Source organism: Danio aesculapii, chromosome 12 (assembly GCF_903798145.1).
Source record: "Danio aesculapii chromosome 12, fDanAes4.1, whole genome shotgun sequence".
Classification (NCBI taxonomy): domain Eukaryota; kingdom Metazoa; phylum Chordata; class Actinopteri; order Cypriniformes; family Danionidae; genus Danio; species Danio aesculapii.
In genome coordinates this window covers 24,949,186-24,966,504 of record NC_079446.1, presented here as the reverse complement: position 1 = coordinate 24,966,504, position 17,319 = coordinate 24,949,186, and the positions used below count along the sequence as shown (strand labels likewise).

The window sequence follows — 17,319 nt, the reverse complement described above, 5'->3', positions numbered from 1 at the left end:
TAAATATTCAGAGCTCAAATGATTTATATAGCTTTATGCCATTAGGGTGAAACTGATTTCTTTTTTAGCATATGCGAGTATAATAAGCCTTCTGGTATTCCCATTCATGACATATCAAGTCGCCGTGAAATGTAAATAAAGTTTCTTTGATGCAAGTATCACTATGTTAGTCTATAAGCTAGTGTATTATAAAACAGTGAAAAAATTTGTATTAAGAAGATATAAACATTCAAAGTTTCAGTTCATCACTTCCGGTTAAATGGATTGATTTTTTTTTTACTTCAGTTTCTCATCAAGACCCAAACTCAATTTTACTCCTTAGCCCGTCCCCTTAACCCCTTTCCCCTGTCCTTATTCTCTTTAGCTTGAAGGCATAGGGCTAAGGGAAAGGGCTAGATAGCCCTTGAAATGGAGATTTTTCAGGACCACACTCGAAACCAAGGGGTACAAAATTTTCCCAGAATACACCATCTACAACGGCAGAAAAGTCTAGTGGCTGGGAATGAGCTTTTTACAGTGTCTGGTATAGAGTTAATGTGATGAATATGGCCAGGGTGTAATTGCACAGTACAGTTACGAGCCTATTGCCACATTAAGCCTGGTTTATACTCGACATGTCTGCTAGTTCGCTTGAGTGCGCACTGCGAACGTGACGTCATCGATCGTGACATGAATTCGGCTGGCGGAGCACATGTTTTTTTTTTTGAGACTCGAGCGAACAATTCGCATGGCCCCACGTTTGATTTGAGTTGAATATGATACACTTTTTTAGACATTTTGTCTGAAACAAGTACACCTGTACAGACATCTTTAACATCCGTGATCATAGAGATAACCAGATGATCAATAATTCTTGGCTAGAAATTGCAACAGCTGTGGGAAAGGGGTAAAGTTTTTGTTAAAAAGTTTGGAAAAACCTGAGGGATAAGTTTGTTAAAGCCAAAAGAGGCCATGGAAAAAGTGGAGACCCAGGTACACAATTACAGAAATATGTTTTTCCACCATTCACAGGTTTTACACTGATGTATATATTACAATTTTGAATTTAAAACAATTTAATAGTTACAAAACTATTAATTAAGGAACAAATTATTCCTTTAATAACTGGAGACAAGTAATTTCACTTGGCGGCCATCTTTGAAATGCCTCTTGGGCAGTATGCTCAGGCATTCTGTCTGAATGAAACGACATCAAATTTTCCAAAACTGTTTGCCAAGCTTACTATTATATCACATCTTTGGAAATCACAATTTAAATTAAACAATAACCGTCTCAAAAGTTTTGTTTCTATGTTCGAATCAAACAACATTCGAATCAAACAAAATCAGCATATTTTCAGATTGCCCAAGCTAATGCGCATGTGCCACTCGAAAGGAACGAGATCAAGACACCAACCTCATTTATGGCCATTCTACACATTATCATCCTCTGATCGCGCTGGTCTTCTGAAGTAATCCATAACTTGGTCTTAATAGCGAATCTCCTCCAGACATGACAGTGACCCCTTGTTTACAAGTCTGTGGGCGTTTGAGTTGTTGCTGTCATGTGAATGGACAGAATGGACTGTACCTCGCATTAATTTCATACCAATTACAAAACCAAAAAACTTTTGTTTTTAAGTATAATTGGTTCATTTAAAAGCAAAAATGTCAAGCTTTATGTTAATATATTTCTTGTTTGTGAAGCAAGTATTTGCTGAGATTCCTGTGCGTTTGTTGACCACCAAACTGTCGTAAAAGCACATGTCTGGTCTGAGCCCCTCCCGTGGAGAAACTTCAGTCTATAACGATTGATGATTGGCTCCTGTACTAGTAGGTGGGGCTTCTTTCACCATTTTGACCGTTAGACTTTTCCCCATTCAAAGCTATACGAGTGACACATCTTGTGTATTCTATAGATTTTGATTATATACAGTATAATACAATTTACTTTTAGATTATTCAAAAAATACTGTAGTAGTATTTACTATAAATCACTTTAGTATTTTTTTCATGTGGGTATTCAAGCACTTTCTGCAAAGTTCTAGACTTCTGTGCAGGCCTGACTAGAATCCAACCATCCAGCCTTTACGCTCATCAATCTGTAAATCTGCACAGAATCAGTAAATTCAGAGTTTCGGTAAAGTTCTGCGTACCGTGTGTCCCAACCCTGATGTTACACACTATTATTTATCATTGAAGCTAGGGTAGGCAATAGAAAGTAGCTTTGAAAGAGTAAGATTCCACATTTAGTTTCAGTGTTCTTTCTTAAGCCACATTTCCTTCAAAGCACATGCACAGAAACAGCAAGTGCAGAAATCTGCAGAAGCTCCACTATGAGAGACGATGTCAAACACAACACTTTTGGTTGTTTCGGATTACCTCATGTTTCAATATTAATGTACAAAGCCATAACATAATGTCAAATGTAAACAACTTCTTTATACTTAGGGTTGGGGAGGCCACTTTGTAAGATAAGTTACGAGATACATTATGTAGAATGTAGTAGTGTAACTACAAATAATTACTTTTAATGTGACTGATTTCTTTTCTAAATGTAAAAAGAAAAAAGTGATTTTATAGCTGATAAATTTAATTAATGATTCATATCAGGATGTGAAAAGATTTTCAAATCAGTTTAAACCTTAGCTTCACATTGCTGCTCACGAATAGAGAGTACATACAGCTAATTTGGTCATTAAAGTTGAATAGTATCCAACTACTGTATCAGTGCAGCACAGGAATACAGGTCCAGAAACAGCCCAGGATATCAGCAACTGTACATGTATTCATTACAAAAAACACCCACTGTACAAACCTCAAAGCTAATAGACGTGTGGAGTGATCAGCATGTTTTCCTGCAAGGAAGAAGTCTCAAAAGAAAAAAAATCCTCTTCTCACAGCCCCACTCCCTTTTAGAAAAACCGATTTAACTCATACAAATATAATTTGCAGCATGATATTAAATCTACGAGCTGAAGGAGGCCTGGAAAATGATTTTATGGGCAGTGGCTGTGTTTTCCTCTGACAGTGATCTCTGATCTCCAAGAGGATTGGCTTATTTCTTTTTCAAAACAAATTCCTTAGGTTTGCATCCCTCATGAAAATTAGAGGAAATTAGAATGTTGAAATGGAGATGGAGTTTGGAAGCATGTAAAAGCCCAGACTCTGACAAGTATTTCCAGGAGGATACTTTGATGAAAAAAAACATGTAAAAATCGCAAGTTGATTTGATGTCAATTGAATATCTTGATGTCAAAACGATCAAGACATCAAGAAAATCTATTACAGGACAATCATTCATTCAATTTTTGACATGTTTTTTTATGCCAATGATTAAGTTTACATGGACACCATTAATCAGATTTTAACACGATTTAGACAATATTCTGATTAAGAGTCTACCATGGAAACAGCGATTTTTGATTACCTTACCACTCGAATTAAACATAAATCAAATTAGGAGCATGTAGAGTATGCTGGTTTTAGTCACATTATTGAAGTGCATTACAGACATGTTAACACCTTAATCAAACTATTGCCTTCATGTAGGATTTTGCAACAGGATAGTCTATACACACGACTGTTTGACACTATTCTCTGCACCTACTAAAGAAGGATCACAGACACCTGCATTGTGAAATGTGGATTTTTTTTTTCACCATACGGCGTGCGGTCTCAATTTCCATGAAAACAACACTCTTCCAGCAGTTGATCTTCGCATACAATATCTCGTTTGTCATAGGGGGCATGCATGAAATGTTCCTGAATGAAAGTGAAATTAAAAATGAAACACCCGAAATGACATGAAACTCTGGAGGAAATGTGGATAGCGTGGTGACGCAATGACGTTAATCGAATTAAATGCTGTAGCGATTAAAAAACGGGATCATGAATGGAACGTTTAAAAAGCAACTAATGTAAACAGGGATGGGCAGTATCTATATGTTTTTCATATACGTTTTTTAATACAAAATAGTGTTTTGTAAATCGTATTTCAAGGTTATTATTTTGTATGAAAATACTTTAGTGTCTTGTATTTTTGTATTTTTAAAATACTGTAAAATACTTTGTAAGAAATCTACATAATGATATCTGTCAGGGCTTGGACAGACCACAGAGAGTTTATTAAGTATAATAGTGAACAAAGAACTAAGGAACGGATGCTGGAGCTGGAAACAACTGAAGATGAACAGGACTCCTCTGTGAGGTGACTGAACAAATACAGGTAAGCAAAGGGTTAAATAATAAATTATGACACTGGACTAGACACGGTGAAGAAAGGAGTAACAGGGATAATGTAAGCTAGAGAACACAATAATCCGACAAAGTGTAACAAGACGGGGCAGGTATATATAGAAAAGTGAATGGGATCAAATAGAAACAGGTGAGTAATTCATGCATGCCAGCGCTGATTGTAAGGAGGAACAGCTGACGTGAACAACAGAAAAGATAACATCAAACCCGACTCATGACAATATCATAGCACCAAATGTGGCTTCAGATTGGTGCTTTCTCAGTTATTCGCCTAGGTTTCAGATCGGAACAAAAAATGTATTAAGATGGTCGTCGATGCTTGGATTGTGGATGGAAATTATGCACACATAAAGAAAATAACAGACAAACGGCCTTAAGAACAGGATGTGGAGCCTTCAGCACATCATCATTCTCAGTCTCAGTACTGCAGGTGCAGATGCAGAGGATGTTTAGAAATATCAAACAGATAAAAATGGTGTACTGGTATTTACTAAGATGGTAAACGGAGACACTTCCAGTTAAAGAAGAACAGAAATCATCTTTAAGGAATGAGTTAACTGTACAAATAATAGTATTTTTGAATGGATTGCTGATGTAGATGCAAAGAGAATACGACAAAGAACATACAAATAAGTCCTTCAGTGGCAATTCCTACAATACTTTATAGCCTGTTTCAAATGCCAGTCTCTGCAGATACAGTGTAGTTAATGAAGACTGTGTGGTCAAAATGGCACAATACAGTATATGAGACACAAATATTCAATGATACTCTATAATATCTAGTCTAGTCTATAGAGACTGGTCAAAAACTGCAGACTCACATTACACAGCTGCAGCAGGATGTATACGCAGAGTATTTTTTTTTGAGACTTCATGTTTTATGTTGTGCATTGAAAAGTACAATAGCAAAAACATGATTCATGGATATTACTAAAACTAGATTTTAGTAGTTTTCAGAAATCGTGTTTTTACATTAAATATTGAAGATTTCGCAAAAAAAACAAAACAATTGTAATGTAAATGTAAATGTAAATAACCTTCATATGTCATCCTTTTAAAAGACTGTTAATAGATTGTTGCAATTTCACTGGCCACGTGACTGATGGAAACACAATGAAGAGATATAGTATATTGAAACTCTATTATCTGCATTACATGGTTTTTACAATGATTAAAGAGATCATCTTCAAGACAGGACTTTCTGTATGAAATTTGTACAAAATTTATGCTAAAATGAAAGAGAAAGTCAGTTTTTTGGTGAAGGGATTGAACAAATATGCCTATTGATGGAAGGTTTGCGAATAAATTTGATGCTCCCTTGTAAAAAGATTTTTGTAGTATTTTCAAAATACAAAATACAGTATTTTATTTGGATATATTTGTGGCTGCTGTATTTTGTAGTTAATTTTAATACTCGTAAAAGTGAGCTATCTTGTATTTTATTTTAAAATGCTTTTCAATGTATTTTTTGCCCATCCCTGCATGTAAACACCTTAATCATATTATTGTCTTATTCAGATTAAGGCAAATAATTTGATTACTAATGACTATGTAAACGTAATAAATGTTAGATGTCAACTTGATGTCATTTAGACATTGCGGTAGTTTATATGTATTGCAGGGATGTAGAGTGTAGATGTGATTTGGAATTGAAGCTTTCAGAAGAATATAACTTTTTTATATTATGATACTTTGCGGGTCAAAAGGGCATAAATGAGTGATGAATATCAAGTGTATGCCATCAAATTGATTTGCATATTTGACTTGTTTTTTGATGCCATTTTGACATCAAGGCACTTGCTGGGATACACAACACACTACTCCTTTTCCATAAACACACAACATGCATAAAAGTAGCGATGAAAATAGGAATCTTTTATTAAAGACTGGACTTTTTTCATGACCAAAGGGATTTAATCTTTCTGCATTGCCCATTTTTTATACAGATTTTCAATATCAATGCACCATGATGTATGTCTCTGGCCATACAAAGATCAATACATATTGTATCTTCTGAACACTAACCTTTGCAAAAAAGGAAGATCTGTACTTTTTTGTTCCCCTATGGCAAACATAGCCCTCAACCAAGTGAATTTACTTCTTGTTACAGAGCACAGAAGCTTTTTTAATGGTTTCTGCAACACGAACTAAGATGTTTAACTGAAAATAAATGGAGAGTGAATCAATCGGACACGTTAGGAGATGCATATCATTTGATACCATCTTTGTGTGGAAATTAATACAGCATTCAGATTCTGCATATTAATAGTGGAAATCTTTATTTAAGCGAAGGGACTGCAAACCCCAAAAATGCTCATTAGATACCAACATGAGAATACAGTAGTGAGTAATGTATGCTGTGTCCAAAGCAGCTGTTAAATAAAACAATAACCGCTCTGACCTGCTTAGAGTTCTATAATCAATAATTAACCCATGCCTCTTATAGAGCGAGTCCACACGCATAATAAAAAGTGTATGGACAACTTGCACATTTCTCTGTAAAGCTTTTATTATACATCCGGTAAAAGCACTCCAGGGTACTCACAGCATAATTAAACAGCCACAGGCAAAATAAAGGCATCATTCCAGCATGTGGCCATAAATGGCATCTACTGTAGCAATCTTGCACCAATTTAATGAAATTATAGGTCTAAATAAATAGATAAATAAATGGAAATTTCAGAAATACTGAAAAATAAATTATATCAATTCAATAAATAAATTAAAATTAATTTAGATCATACACTTGTTCATACATTTTTGCTGCTTGTTCAAACTACTTATTTAAAATGAGCTGAAACAACACAATTTGTAAGATTTTTTTGGGGGAAACTCAATTGTTTTTTGTTCAATCCACTTAAATTTGTTAACTTGATTGATTTGTGTAGGGACAACATGAATGAATTGTGTGGAACCCTACATTTCTTTTACAGTGTATTAATGATCCGATTAATTTTAACACTTTTATTTAACATTTGTATTATTTTTGATTCTTTTCTCTTTACCTATGTTTTCATTTTAACCTTTTTAAGAACGAGAACCAATTCTACTGAATAAAAGCTATTACTATTTTTGAACGAACAGTTCATTCGCTATTAAAAATTTGTTTGACTTAATAGAATAACATTATTGAAAAGCAGACTTTTGTGTTTTTTTTTTACAGTGAAAAAAAAGTTGTCAATAATTGCTGTTGTCTTCAAAATAATATTATTTGAATCACTGTTGTCTTTGAGGCAACACAAAGAAACTGTGTTTTGATTAAGAATAAAAAAAAATTAAAAATGAAAAAATATAAATAAATAAAAAATAAAAAAATAAAAAAATAAATAATAATTATATATATATATATATATATATATATATATATATATATATATATATATATATATATATACACACACATAATAATAACAATGTCATGGTCACCAGCGATCTAACACTTATAGATCACTGGAGAACATTCACTATCACACTATCACTACAATCCTGTCATCATAGGAACCACAAATCCTGTCATGAACCACACACACACCTGTTCCGGTTCTCCTTTGATTACTCACACACAGCTGGGAGCTGCTCAAAGACTGATTACATGGACCATATATACAGCATACACACACAGACTTGGCTGAGTCTTAAGCTACGGTCACACCGGGCTTTGTGTGTGCGAAATTCTGTCGTGCTGCGCTGCGAAAAGGGGCGGGATTAAACAAGATAATTAGACATTAATAAAGCGAGCGATTGCTCCATGTTTTTAAATTTCTGTCTAGAGAGGTCCTGTTTTGATGCTCGATTCATCTCACGCAGTCAAGTGATGCGATTTCGCAGGTTAGAATTCACCAAGCTTGAACTTTGCACCGCAGCAACCTGCGAAACTCGACGCATGACCCCGCGTTTCCGGTCTGACGCATTCGCGTGCTTATGAATGGAAGTCTATGGAAGGAAAAGTCAAGTGTGACCGCACCTTTATTTGGTTTTCACCCTGTAACATTACGAAGCATTCCTGATTGCGCCTGTCTTTGACCATTGCCTGTCTGACTACTCTAAATAAAGCTGCATGTGGATCCTCTCTCCACTGTTACCTGACCCCCTTGTGGTTACAAACAAAATACATATATGGGAAAATCTGCTGGAATTTGTATTACTAATGTGGTTATTTTTGAAAATGCTAAACCTTTTTTCTTTTTAATTAAAATATTTTAATTTAGTTACATTTTAGTAATTATTTGAGTTTTATTATTATTATTTTTTTAAATATGTCAAATTTATTTGTTACATTTAGGGCTGCAACAACAAATTGGCAGCAAATTTTATAATCGATTCATTGTGACGAGCGACACGGGAACGTTTGATTATTAAAAAAAGACTTTAGTTCAGCGAGGAGCAGAGTGAATACGGTCTTTCTTGCGCACTGATACAGAGTTTGGCACCTCATAGACAGGGACACGGAGGAAGGGAGTTCAACAGCAGGGTAAATCACTACAAAATGTGATTAAAGTCCCTGGTGCTGGTGTTTTTACTCGTTATTCAGCTTGACAAGCATGACAAGTTAGCGTTAGCTCGTTAACTGCAACTGAAAAAAAATCAAACTGAGCTTTGCTGCGTTGTCTGGCGCTGAGCCAGAGAAAGACTTTCATATTATCACAATTATGCAGTGTTTTTTTAACCTCCTAATGCTTATTTTATGTTTTAATCATTAAATACACACAAGCACTAGTAAAACAATACATTTAGATTTGTAAAACACACAAGGTAGTCTAACAATCCATTCAAATATAATTAGTTTTTTGTGTCGATGTGTTTTATTCATATCAGATACACATTACACACAGTGAAAGCAACTATAAAGTTGAATCTATTCTTCTCTATGTTCACCAGCCACTAACTTGCATGTATTTTGGGAGTAACTTATGAATTTACGTGCTGAATCCTGCGTTTTCTACTTTTATGAATGAAGCAAACGCGCGGCCGCAAGTGAAGATCACGATACACTTACACGTTTATGTGAATTGGAATATCAGGTAGTTGATGACATGATGAGCAAGAGTGTGAATGTTGAAATAAAACGGAAAAAACTAAATGAAAGGGATATATCTGCCATAAAGCGCTATTGCGGCTGCGGTGTGTCACGTGGCAAACATGACACGTTTCCATGGAAACATTAAGGGTGAGCATTCTAAAATAATGGTCACTTAAAAAAAACTGACTCCTGGTTCCATAAAATTTTAAACTCACCAGCAAAAGGGTTAACAGGAGTAGTAAAGCAGCGGTGAAATAGTTAATTTGCACTTTGCATTGCAAGACTAAAGACATGTTTTGATTCACTCGCCTTTTTTGGATCATTTATTTTTCCATCTGTTGTCATCTACAGCTACACTGCAAAAAAACTTTATAAGAAATTTAGTCTCTTTCCAGTCCAAATATGTAAAAAAATCTTAAATCCAGACTACTAGACATGAAAAATGGCATGAGAAAATTAAGTGACGCTTAAAACTTCTGCCGCTAAGTGACGCTAAAAATCTCATTAAGATTGTTTTTCTTACCATATTGGCAAACAATTACTTAATTTTGAGGTGTTTTTTTTTCTCAGAAAACAAGACATAATTTCTTATGCTATTTCATTTGTCTAGTATGTATCTTGATTTAAGATTTTTTTAGATATTTGGATTGAAAACAGGACAACACTACTTAGTTTTTATTTTAATATTATTATTATTATTGTTATTATTATTATTATTATTATTATTATTATTATTATTATTATTATTATTATTATTATATTAGCTTTTTTGAATAAAGGGATGGAAATGAATGCTTTTCTTGTTTATCCGATTCACCAATTAATCGAAGAAATAATCGAAAGATTAATCGATTATTAAAATAATTGTTAGTTGCAGCCCTAGTTACATTTAAGTTTTAGTTATTTCAGTTTAACATCACAATGAAATAAAATTACACATATTTTTATTTATTTCAAACTGTATTTTTATATAAAAATTTGCTGCAGACCTCTTGGCCAGGTCACCAATAGGTCTCAATAGGTTTTTTACTCAGTTAACTGAAGAAACACATATATTTTCCTGTCAACTACAGAAAATGAAACATTTTGGTATCACTTCAGTTTAAGTAGCAATTTTCACAATTAACTAGTGGCTTATTACCTGCCTAATATTAAAGATGCAGTAGGTGATTGTCTTCAGAAACATTTTTTGTTGTGCTGGTTAAGTCTCTTCATAAGACTAAAAAATGCTCATCCAATTGAAAATCTTTGTGCCGACAAATAACTCAATTACAACAGGTATCTTAAACTCTCTGTCAACAAATTTAAGTTTGTATTTCTGTGCAGCCTGTCACACAGTCAGAATCGTCATTCAGCTGTAGGTGGCCATGCTTCTTGTGCACGTGCATGAGAGAAATGACGTTATGCAAAAAAAAAAACATGATCTGAAGGATAACATCATGACTGAAGTATTACTTTTAGACAGGTATGTTGTAAAACTATTTTGGTCAAGCAAAGCTTATGTCGATTGTGTTCTTTTTTTATGAATGGGTTATATGCACGGAGGTGTTTTTCTGCCACTGAAAACGTCCGGTGAAAAATCGACTATTTTCAAGTTCAGCATCAATAATATAGTCGGTTAAATAGACCTAAGCATTCATTTAGTTGTTCAAGTGTAAAAGGAGATGAAAACAAGTAATTTACGCGAGGAGCAGCGAGCACAATTGAAAATGAAAAGTCACTCGTCTTGATGTCAGTGTAATATAAAGCGATGACAGGATATTTCTGTTTTTAGCACTACTTTTTTCTGATCTGATTTTTATTTAGTTGCATAACAACACATAAGAGATTAATTTGTTAACATTTACAGCCTTTAAAATAACGTAACTAGCCTTCTCAGAATAAGATTGCACACTCTTCAACCCTCCCTAACATATGAACTCTTGCAGCTTCACTGTGTTTGATGTGAAAGGCTCAAGTACTTTCTTCTCACCTGCCCGTTTGAATCTCTGGATCAAATGTTCTCTGATCCCCCTCTGCAGGTTGAAATAGTCATCCTCTTCATCAGGGGTGCGGAGGAACAGCGGAATGTGCTGGAAGACTAGCACATGTCGGGACGGGGTCTGAACTGCCATCTGTAACCTGTTCTCCAGCCAGACCTCATGGGCCTCCATTAACTCAGGACAGCCTGATGAGTCAAAAAAGAACTGAGAGTTCAACACCAGGCACAACACGCCACCCACCCAAAAACTGAAGTAATCATCGCCCCATTCGTGGCAGAACTGCTCCACGGTGTCTGGAGTGGGTGCGTTGCCGAGGTCATGGTTTCCGCTGACGAACACAAGAGGAATGTCCGGATCGGTGCCTCGCAGGGCATCTTTCAGGTCCTTTATCTGCTGTTCTCTGAACGGACTACCTGAAAAATGTAAAAGAAAGAAGTTTTACTTGTTTGAAGAAAGTCAAAAATACCTTAAGAAAGTCAACACAAAGTTTTATTTGACAACTATACTGTGAAAATAGTAAATAAAACAAAGATTAAAGGATTTTGTTTAATAAGAAAAGGCTATTTAAGTTTTTCAACTTCACAGCTTCATGTTTATAAAAACAGAGGCTCAATCTGAAAACGTAGCAAATTATACAGCCAGAAGGTAGGGGCTTGGGGGGGGGCTTGAGACGCAGAGAGGAGTTGAACATGACAACGAGGTTCGAGTCTGGTGAAGAACGGTTCCAGAAAGCGGGTAGGACAAAAATAGAAGCCAAAAAGTAAAATAAACAACTAAATACCAGGGTGAGAATGTAGTAAAATCTGAAAAACATGGTAAAAATTAGACAAGGGCTGATTGCTAGATCGCTTTTTAAAATTGTCGGTTGGGTTTAGGGAAGTGGGTGGGCAGGTCAATCGGTGCTTTTGAAAGCACTATTGGTTGGCCTCTGGTGGATTCTGAATAAAAAAAACTTCAAAAAACATAGCTCCTGGGACGTATTTGGTGTTCTCCAATAATGGTACGTTTTCAGAATGAGCCTGGGTTGGATAATAATGTAAGATATTTTTAAATACTTAATCCACTACTCTTTTCATATCATTGGAATACATTTGTAGATTCATCAAGTTCATTCATTCATTTTCTTTTCGGCTTAGTCCCTTTATTAATCGGGGGTCCCCACAGCAGAATCAGCCACTAACTTATTCAGCATATTCTCTACACAGCGAATGCCCTCCCAGCTGCAACACTGGGAAACACCCATACACTCTTGCTAGATTCATCAAGTTTCAATATGATATTTTTATTTTTAGATTTTACGTTTTCTTATTAATTTCAAAGAATTAAGTCATTTTCATTAGAATTTTTGACATTTTATTTTCATGCATTTACTTTTCTAATTAATTTCATCATTTTATTACATCAAGCTAAACAAAACAAAACATAAAAACACACACACACCTAACACTTTTATGGGGATCTCCCATAGACATAAATATATTTATATTGTAGAGACACTTTATACTATCCCCACGTTTGGTTCCCATGACCCGTTATCCTTATAGGGACCAAAAACTTTCCCCACAAAGTCCAAATTTAGTAGTATTGCAATTATATCTCCACAATGTAAGGAATACAAGCTACACGTGTGTTTATGTGTGTATCTGTGTTGTTTTATTTTTTATTTTGTTCAGGGGTTCTCAATCCCGGTCCTTGTGCCTCTCAATGCTACACATTTCAGATGTTTCTCTTTTTAAATCAGATGTTTATTCAAAATTCAACAAGTGCTCTGCAAAGTAGTCTCTGTATGAAATCCCACCTTGATATCGGTTTGAAGGGAGCATCTTTCATTCGAATAATTTAGTGTGTGAAATGTTATTGTATTTATTTACAGAAATATATTGTCACATTTGAAGCTTCTCTAGTAAGATGCTGTGTCTAGTACACCTTTGTGAAGTGAATTAAAGGTTTTTCACGGTTCGGTAGAGAGTAATGAAGAAGAAGGGACTAGGGACGGATCGAGGATCCTAAATCCAAGATTGAGAAACACTAGTTTAGCTAAATTACACACGCACACGCACACACACACACACACTCTCTTCTTTAACATAACATGTAGTAAATTTTGTTATTTAATGTAACAAATGTATCAACATTTGTGCCTGTGTTGTTTCATTGTGCTGTGTTGTTTCATTTTCATTTTAACTTTTAAAATGTTTATAAAGTTTTTAGTAATGTTATTTACATTCAGTTACTCTGGCACAAAATGAAACAAATACATACACACATACATACAGTATGTATAAAAACCTTCATTTCAACATATTACACAGTATATAAATAGATTTATTTAAATTTTAATACATAATTTTTATTTCCCCATTTAAAACAATTTGCACAGATGTGCACAACAGGAGCAGAAAAGACTATATAAATAACCCCAAAAAATTTAAATAAAGAAATAAATAAAACTACAGTTAAATCCTCAGGAGCAATACGGCACTCAGCAGCTATGAACACAGTAGGAACAGTCATTTTTCAGTAGAAAATAAGATGCAGCTCCAGACATGAGGCATGTGATCGTATATAAATACAATCTTCAATGGCTTCTTCCATCTTCAAAAGAATACTGAAGCAGTCAATATGTGCAGGATTCAGAATGAAGTTTCTGTTTCATGCAGAAAATAGGGAAGCATTCAGTCTAACCACATTTCTCTAAAGTAAAGGCAGACTGTCAAGCGAGTTTTGAAGCTCGTTAATAACAGCCTTAGGTTACCTCTAATATGACAAGTAGGGCATCTTGCTAATTGCCTGCTGTGAATCTGAAACTCAATGAGTAGTGAGGCTGAAATTAGAGTTGGCATTAGTGACTGTGGTGTTGAGAATGCTTGACAAAGAAAACTAAACCAACAGACCATGGTTTTAGTCTACGGAGAGAATTAACAGCCTTTCCAACACCTCACTAAAATGTGTTTTAGAAAAATATAAAATTGGAACACATTTAGTGTAAATTATAATAGAGAAACCAAGGAGTAAAATAAGTGTGCTGTTGTTCTTTAATCACTTCTGTCAAAAAAATACAAATAAATAAATAAAAATTTTAAATTATCAATTGTTTCATCTTCAGATGGTAATAGGGTCATATCGGTCTATCCTAAAGACTTATTTTGAAAACCAGCCTAGTCATGGTAAATCTTGTAAGAGTTTTTTTAAAGACGCTAGGACACATTTTTTAATACTTCGGTCACTCTTGCAAAACTCTTCAGACAATTCTCCTAACCGACTTTCACCTTGGCAAAGCAGTTCATTTCACATTCAAAATGCACTACAACTACCAAAACACTTTATTCAGGTCTCAAATAAACTCATTCTTCCAAAACACTAGCAAAGGTTGACAGCCGACAAACACACTTTGTCACCAACAAAACAATGAGCTAAAAAGCACTATCAACATGTTGCATTACACAGTGTTTTCTTACCGGAACGAATCAGACATGATGCAGAAATCCTCAATATTTTATGTCGTTTATTTATTTATTTGCACCAAGTAATTCCAAAATACAATAATTTGTATACACACCATCCACTGATAGAGATACAATAGTAATGCTAATCAGTCTTCTACATTTGGCCACAGGTTCTCATCCACATTACATCTTATGTCATTTAGGGCAGTGTTTCCCAACCCTGTTCCTGAAGGCACACCAACAGTCCACATTTTCAACCTCTCCCTAATCAAACACACCTGAATCAACTCATCAGAAGATCAGAAGAGACTCCAAAACCTGAAGTTAATGGGTCAGATAAGGGAGACATTCAAAATATGTACTGTTGGTGTGCCTCCAGGAACAGGGTTGGGAAACACTGATTTAGGGCAATACACCTAGGAAAGACTCTTCTGGCATGCATGATCAATCCCAGCCACTCTTCTTACTCTTTCAGCCACTTCTCTGTTTCTGGCTGGATCCATGTTTACATCACAATACAAACCTATTCAGAAATTATCTCCTTTCGTAATGAAATTTACATTTACATTTAGTCATTTAGCAGACGCTTTTATCCAAAGCGACTTACAAATGAGGACAAGGAAGCAATTTACACAACTATAAGAGCAGCAGTGAACAAGTGCTATAGACAAGTTTCAGGTGTGTAAAGTCTAAGAAGCAAAGCATTAGAATTTTTTTTTTTTTTTTACTTAATAAATCAATCAACCAATCAATCAATCAATAAATACTTAATCTGTCAAATACTAGCCATGGGGGGTTAGTGTGGTTCAAAAGACCCACCCCCACTGACAAAGGTCTAGAATTTGTCCCATATATGAGCTCATTTGTACTATTCTGACTGCTATGCCATCATAAATTGTAAAAAATAAGCCATCAAAAAGGCCTTAAGACCAAGCGGAATTTGACACAAGAATCTTTCTCCATTGACCTTCTGTATTGCTGTTAAATAGAAAAAAAATTACAAGGAACTTTTATTCAAAATCTTGGACCTTATTCATGAAAGAAAAAAAAATCACCAATAAAAAAGTGTGAAGCACCAAAAGTGGACCATATTAAAGTTACTTTTAATACTAATTTGGCTATTGTTGTTATCCATGAATTGTCAAATTTGTTTTACAAGAGAGGCTAGAAAAGTTGTCAAGCTCTACATTATTGTTATTATTATCATTATTATTATTGATCAAACTAACTGAGGAAAGTTAGATGTGCTGCTTAGTTTGTTATTTGCCTAATGAATGACACAATTGGCTACAGTTTTTACTATAAAACCAACAGGTTTCATTTTCCCCCCTAAACATATATGTAATCAATTTGTATTTTAAAACTAAGTTTTTTCTTCATATAACTTAATTGCAAATCTTTAGAAAATACTTTTAGAACATCTAAAAGTGTGGTTATGATGAGATTCCAACTAGCTAACCCAGCTAAAAATAGTGGTTAAAATGTCACTAAATGCCGTATTTAAACCTCACATCATGAGTATAACCAGTATTAATTTTGTTTTTCCCGTTTATGTTTTTTTCTGACTGTAAATGTAGTAACTGTTGATTTAAAGAGATAATTCACCCAGAAATGACAATTTACTTACTATTTATTTACTCTTCCTCAAGTAGTTAGAAAATCTTTATGAGTTTCTTTCTTATGTTGAACACATATGAATATATTTTAAAGAATGCTGAAAAACCTGTAACTACTGATTTCCGAAGTAAAGATAACTAAATAAATATTCTGGAAGTCAAGGGTTAACACATTGCGCTTAAAATGTCAAAAATTGAAAGAGTAACACCTGTCTAGATGTTCATCTACAATGAGAATCAGCTGTGGCTGGTTAAACTGCATTTGTAGATCTGAAATGTTTCAATAAAACATTGCTGTTGAATTTTGTTGTCTTATTCAGTTTTGCATTATGTTATTGTTTTGAACATAAGTTTAACAGGTTTGAAAACAGTATGTAAGCACGTGCAAAATGTCCTGTACGTACAAAGATTTTTGGCAGTTGTTGTGTATGAGTGAGAAAAGAATTCTTGAAATTTCAAAACAATGATAATTGATCCTCAGTTTAGCCCACATAGACTTCTGTTGTGCTCACTGTGTGAAGAGCTTTGTAAAAGTGACCCAAGTATTGAGAAATGTGTCCTAGCGTCTGTAAAAAACTGTAATTATAGGAAGGTTATAGGGTTGCATAATTAATGATTGAACTGCTGTGATTCTCATGCACATGCTGCCTGTTATATTCCATGGTGTTTTGAATGTATTGTTGTGTTTGCTGTCTTTTCTCCCTCTCTCCTTTCTGTTACCCGTTTCTCAGCTAGGTGTGAAGGAACAGAGGTTAATTGATTGCGCCTGCTGCTCGTTGCCGTACAAGCTTAAAAGCTGACCAGTTGCAAGCCACAGTGACTACGCTTACATGGACATCAGTAATCAAATTATTTGCTTCGATCTGATTAAGACAATAATTTAAGGTGTTTATATGAGTTATTTTTGAATGTTCCTTTCATGATTCCGTTTTAGATGTTATAGCATATAATTGAATTCACATTTCCTCCGGAGATTCATGTTATTTCAGGCATTTCATTTTTTAATTTTTTGACAAACTT

General features: G+C 34.6%; 1 protein-coding gene across 1 annotated transcript in view; it reads right to left on the bottom strand.

The window, feature by feature from the left end:
* Positions 1 to 17,319, bottom strand: part of cpped1 (calcineurin-like phosphoesterase domain containing 1) — a 57,676-nt gene that overhangs the window by 10,282 nt on the left and 30,075 nt on the right. The window contains exon 3 of the mRNA XM_056470003.1: positions 11,228 to 11,650. Coding sequence (XP_056325978.1) covers positions 11,228 to 11,650 — 423 coding nt within the window. The remainder of the gene's footprint in view (positions 1 to 11,227; positions 11,651 to 17,319) is intronic.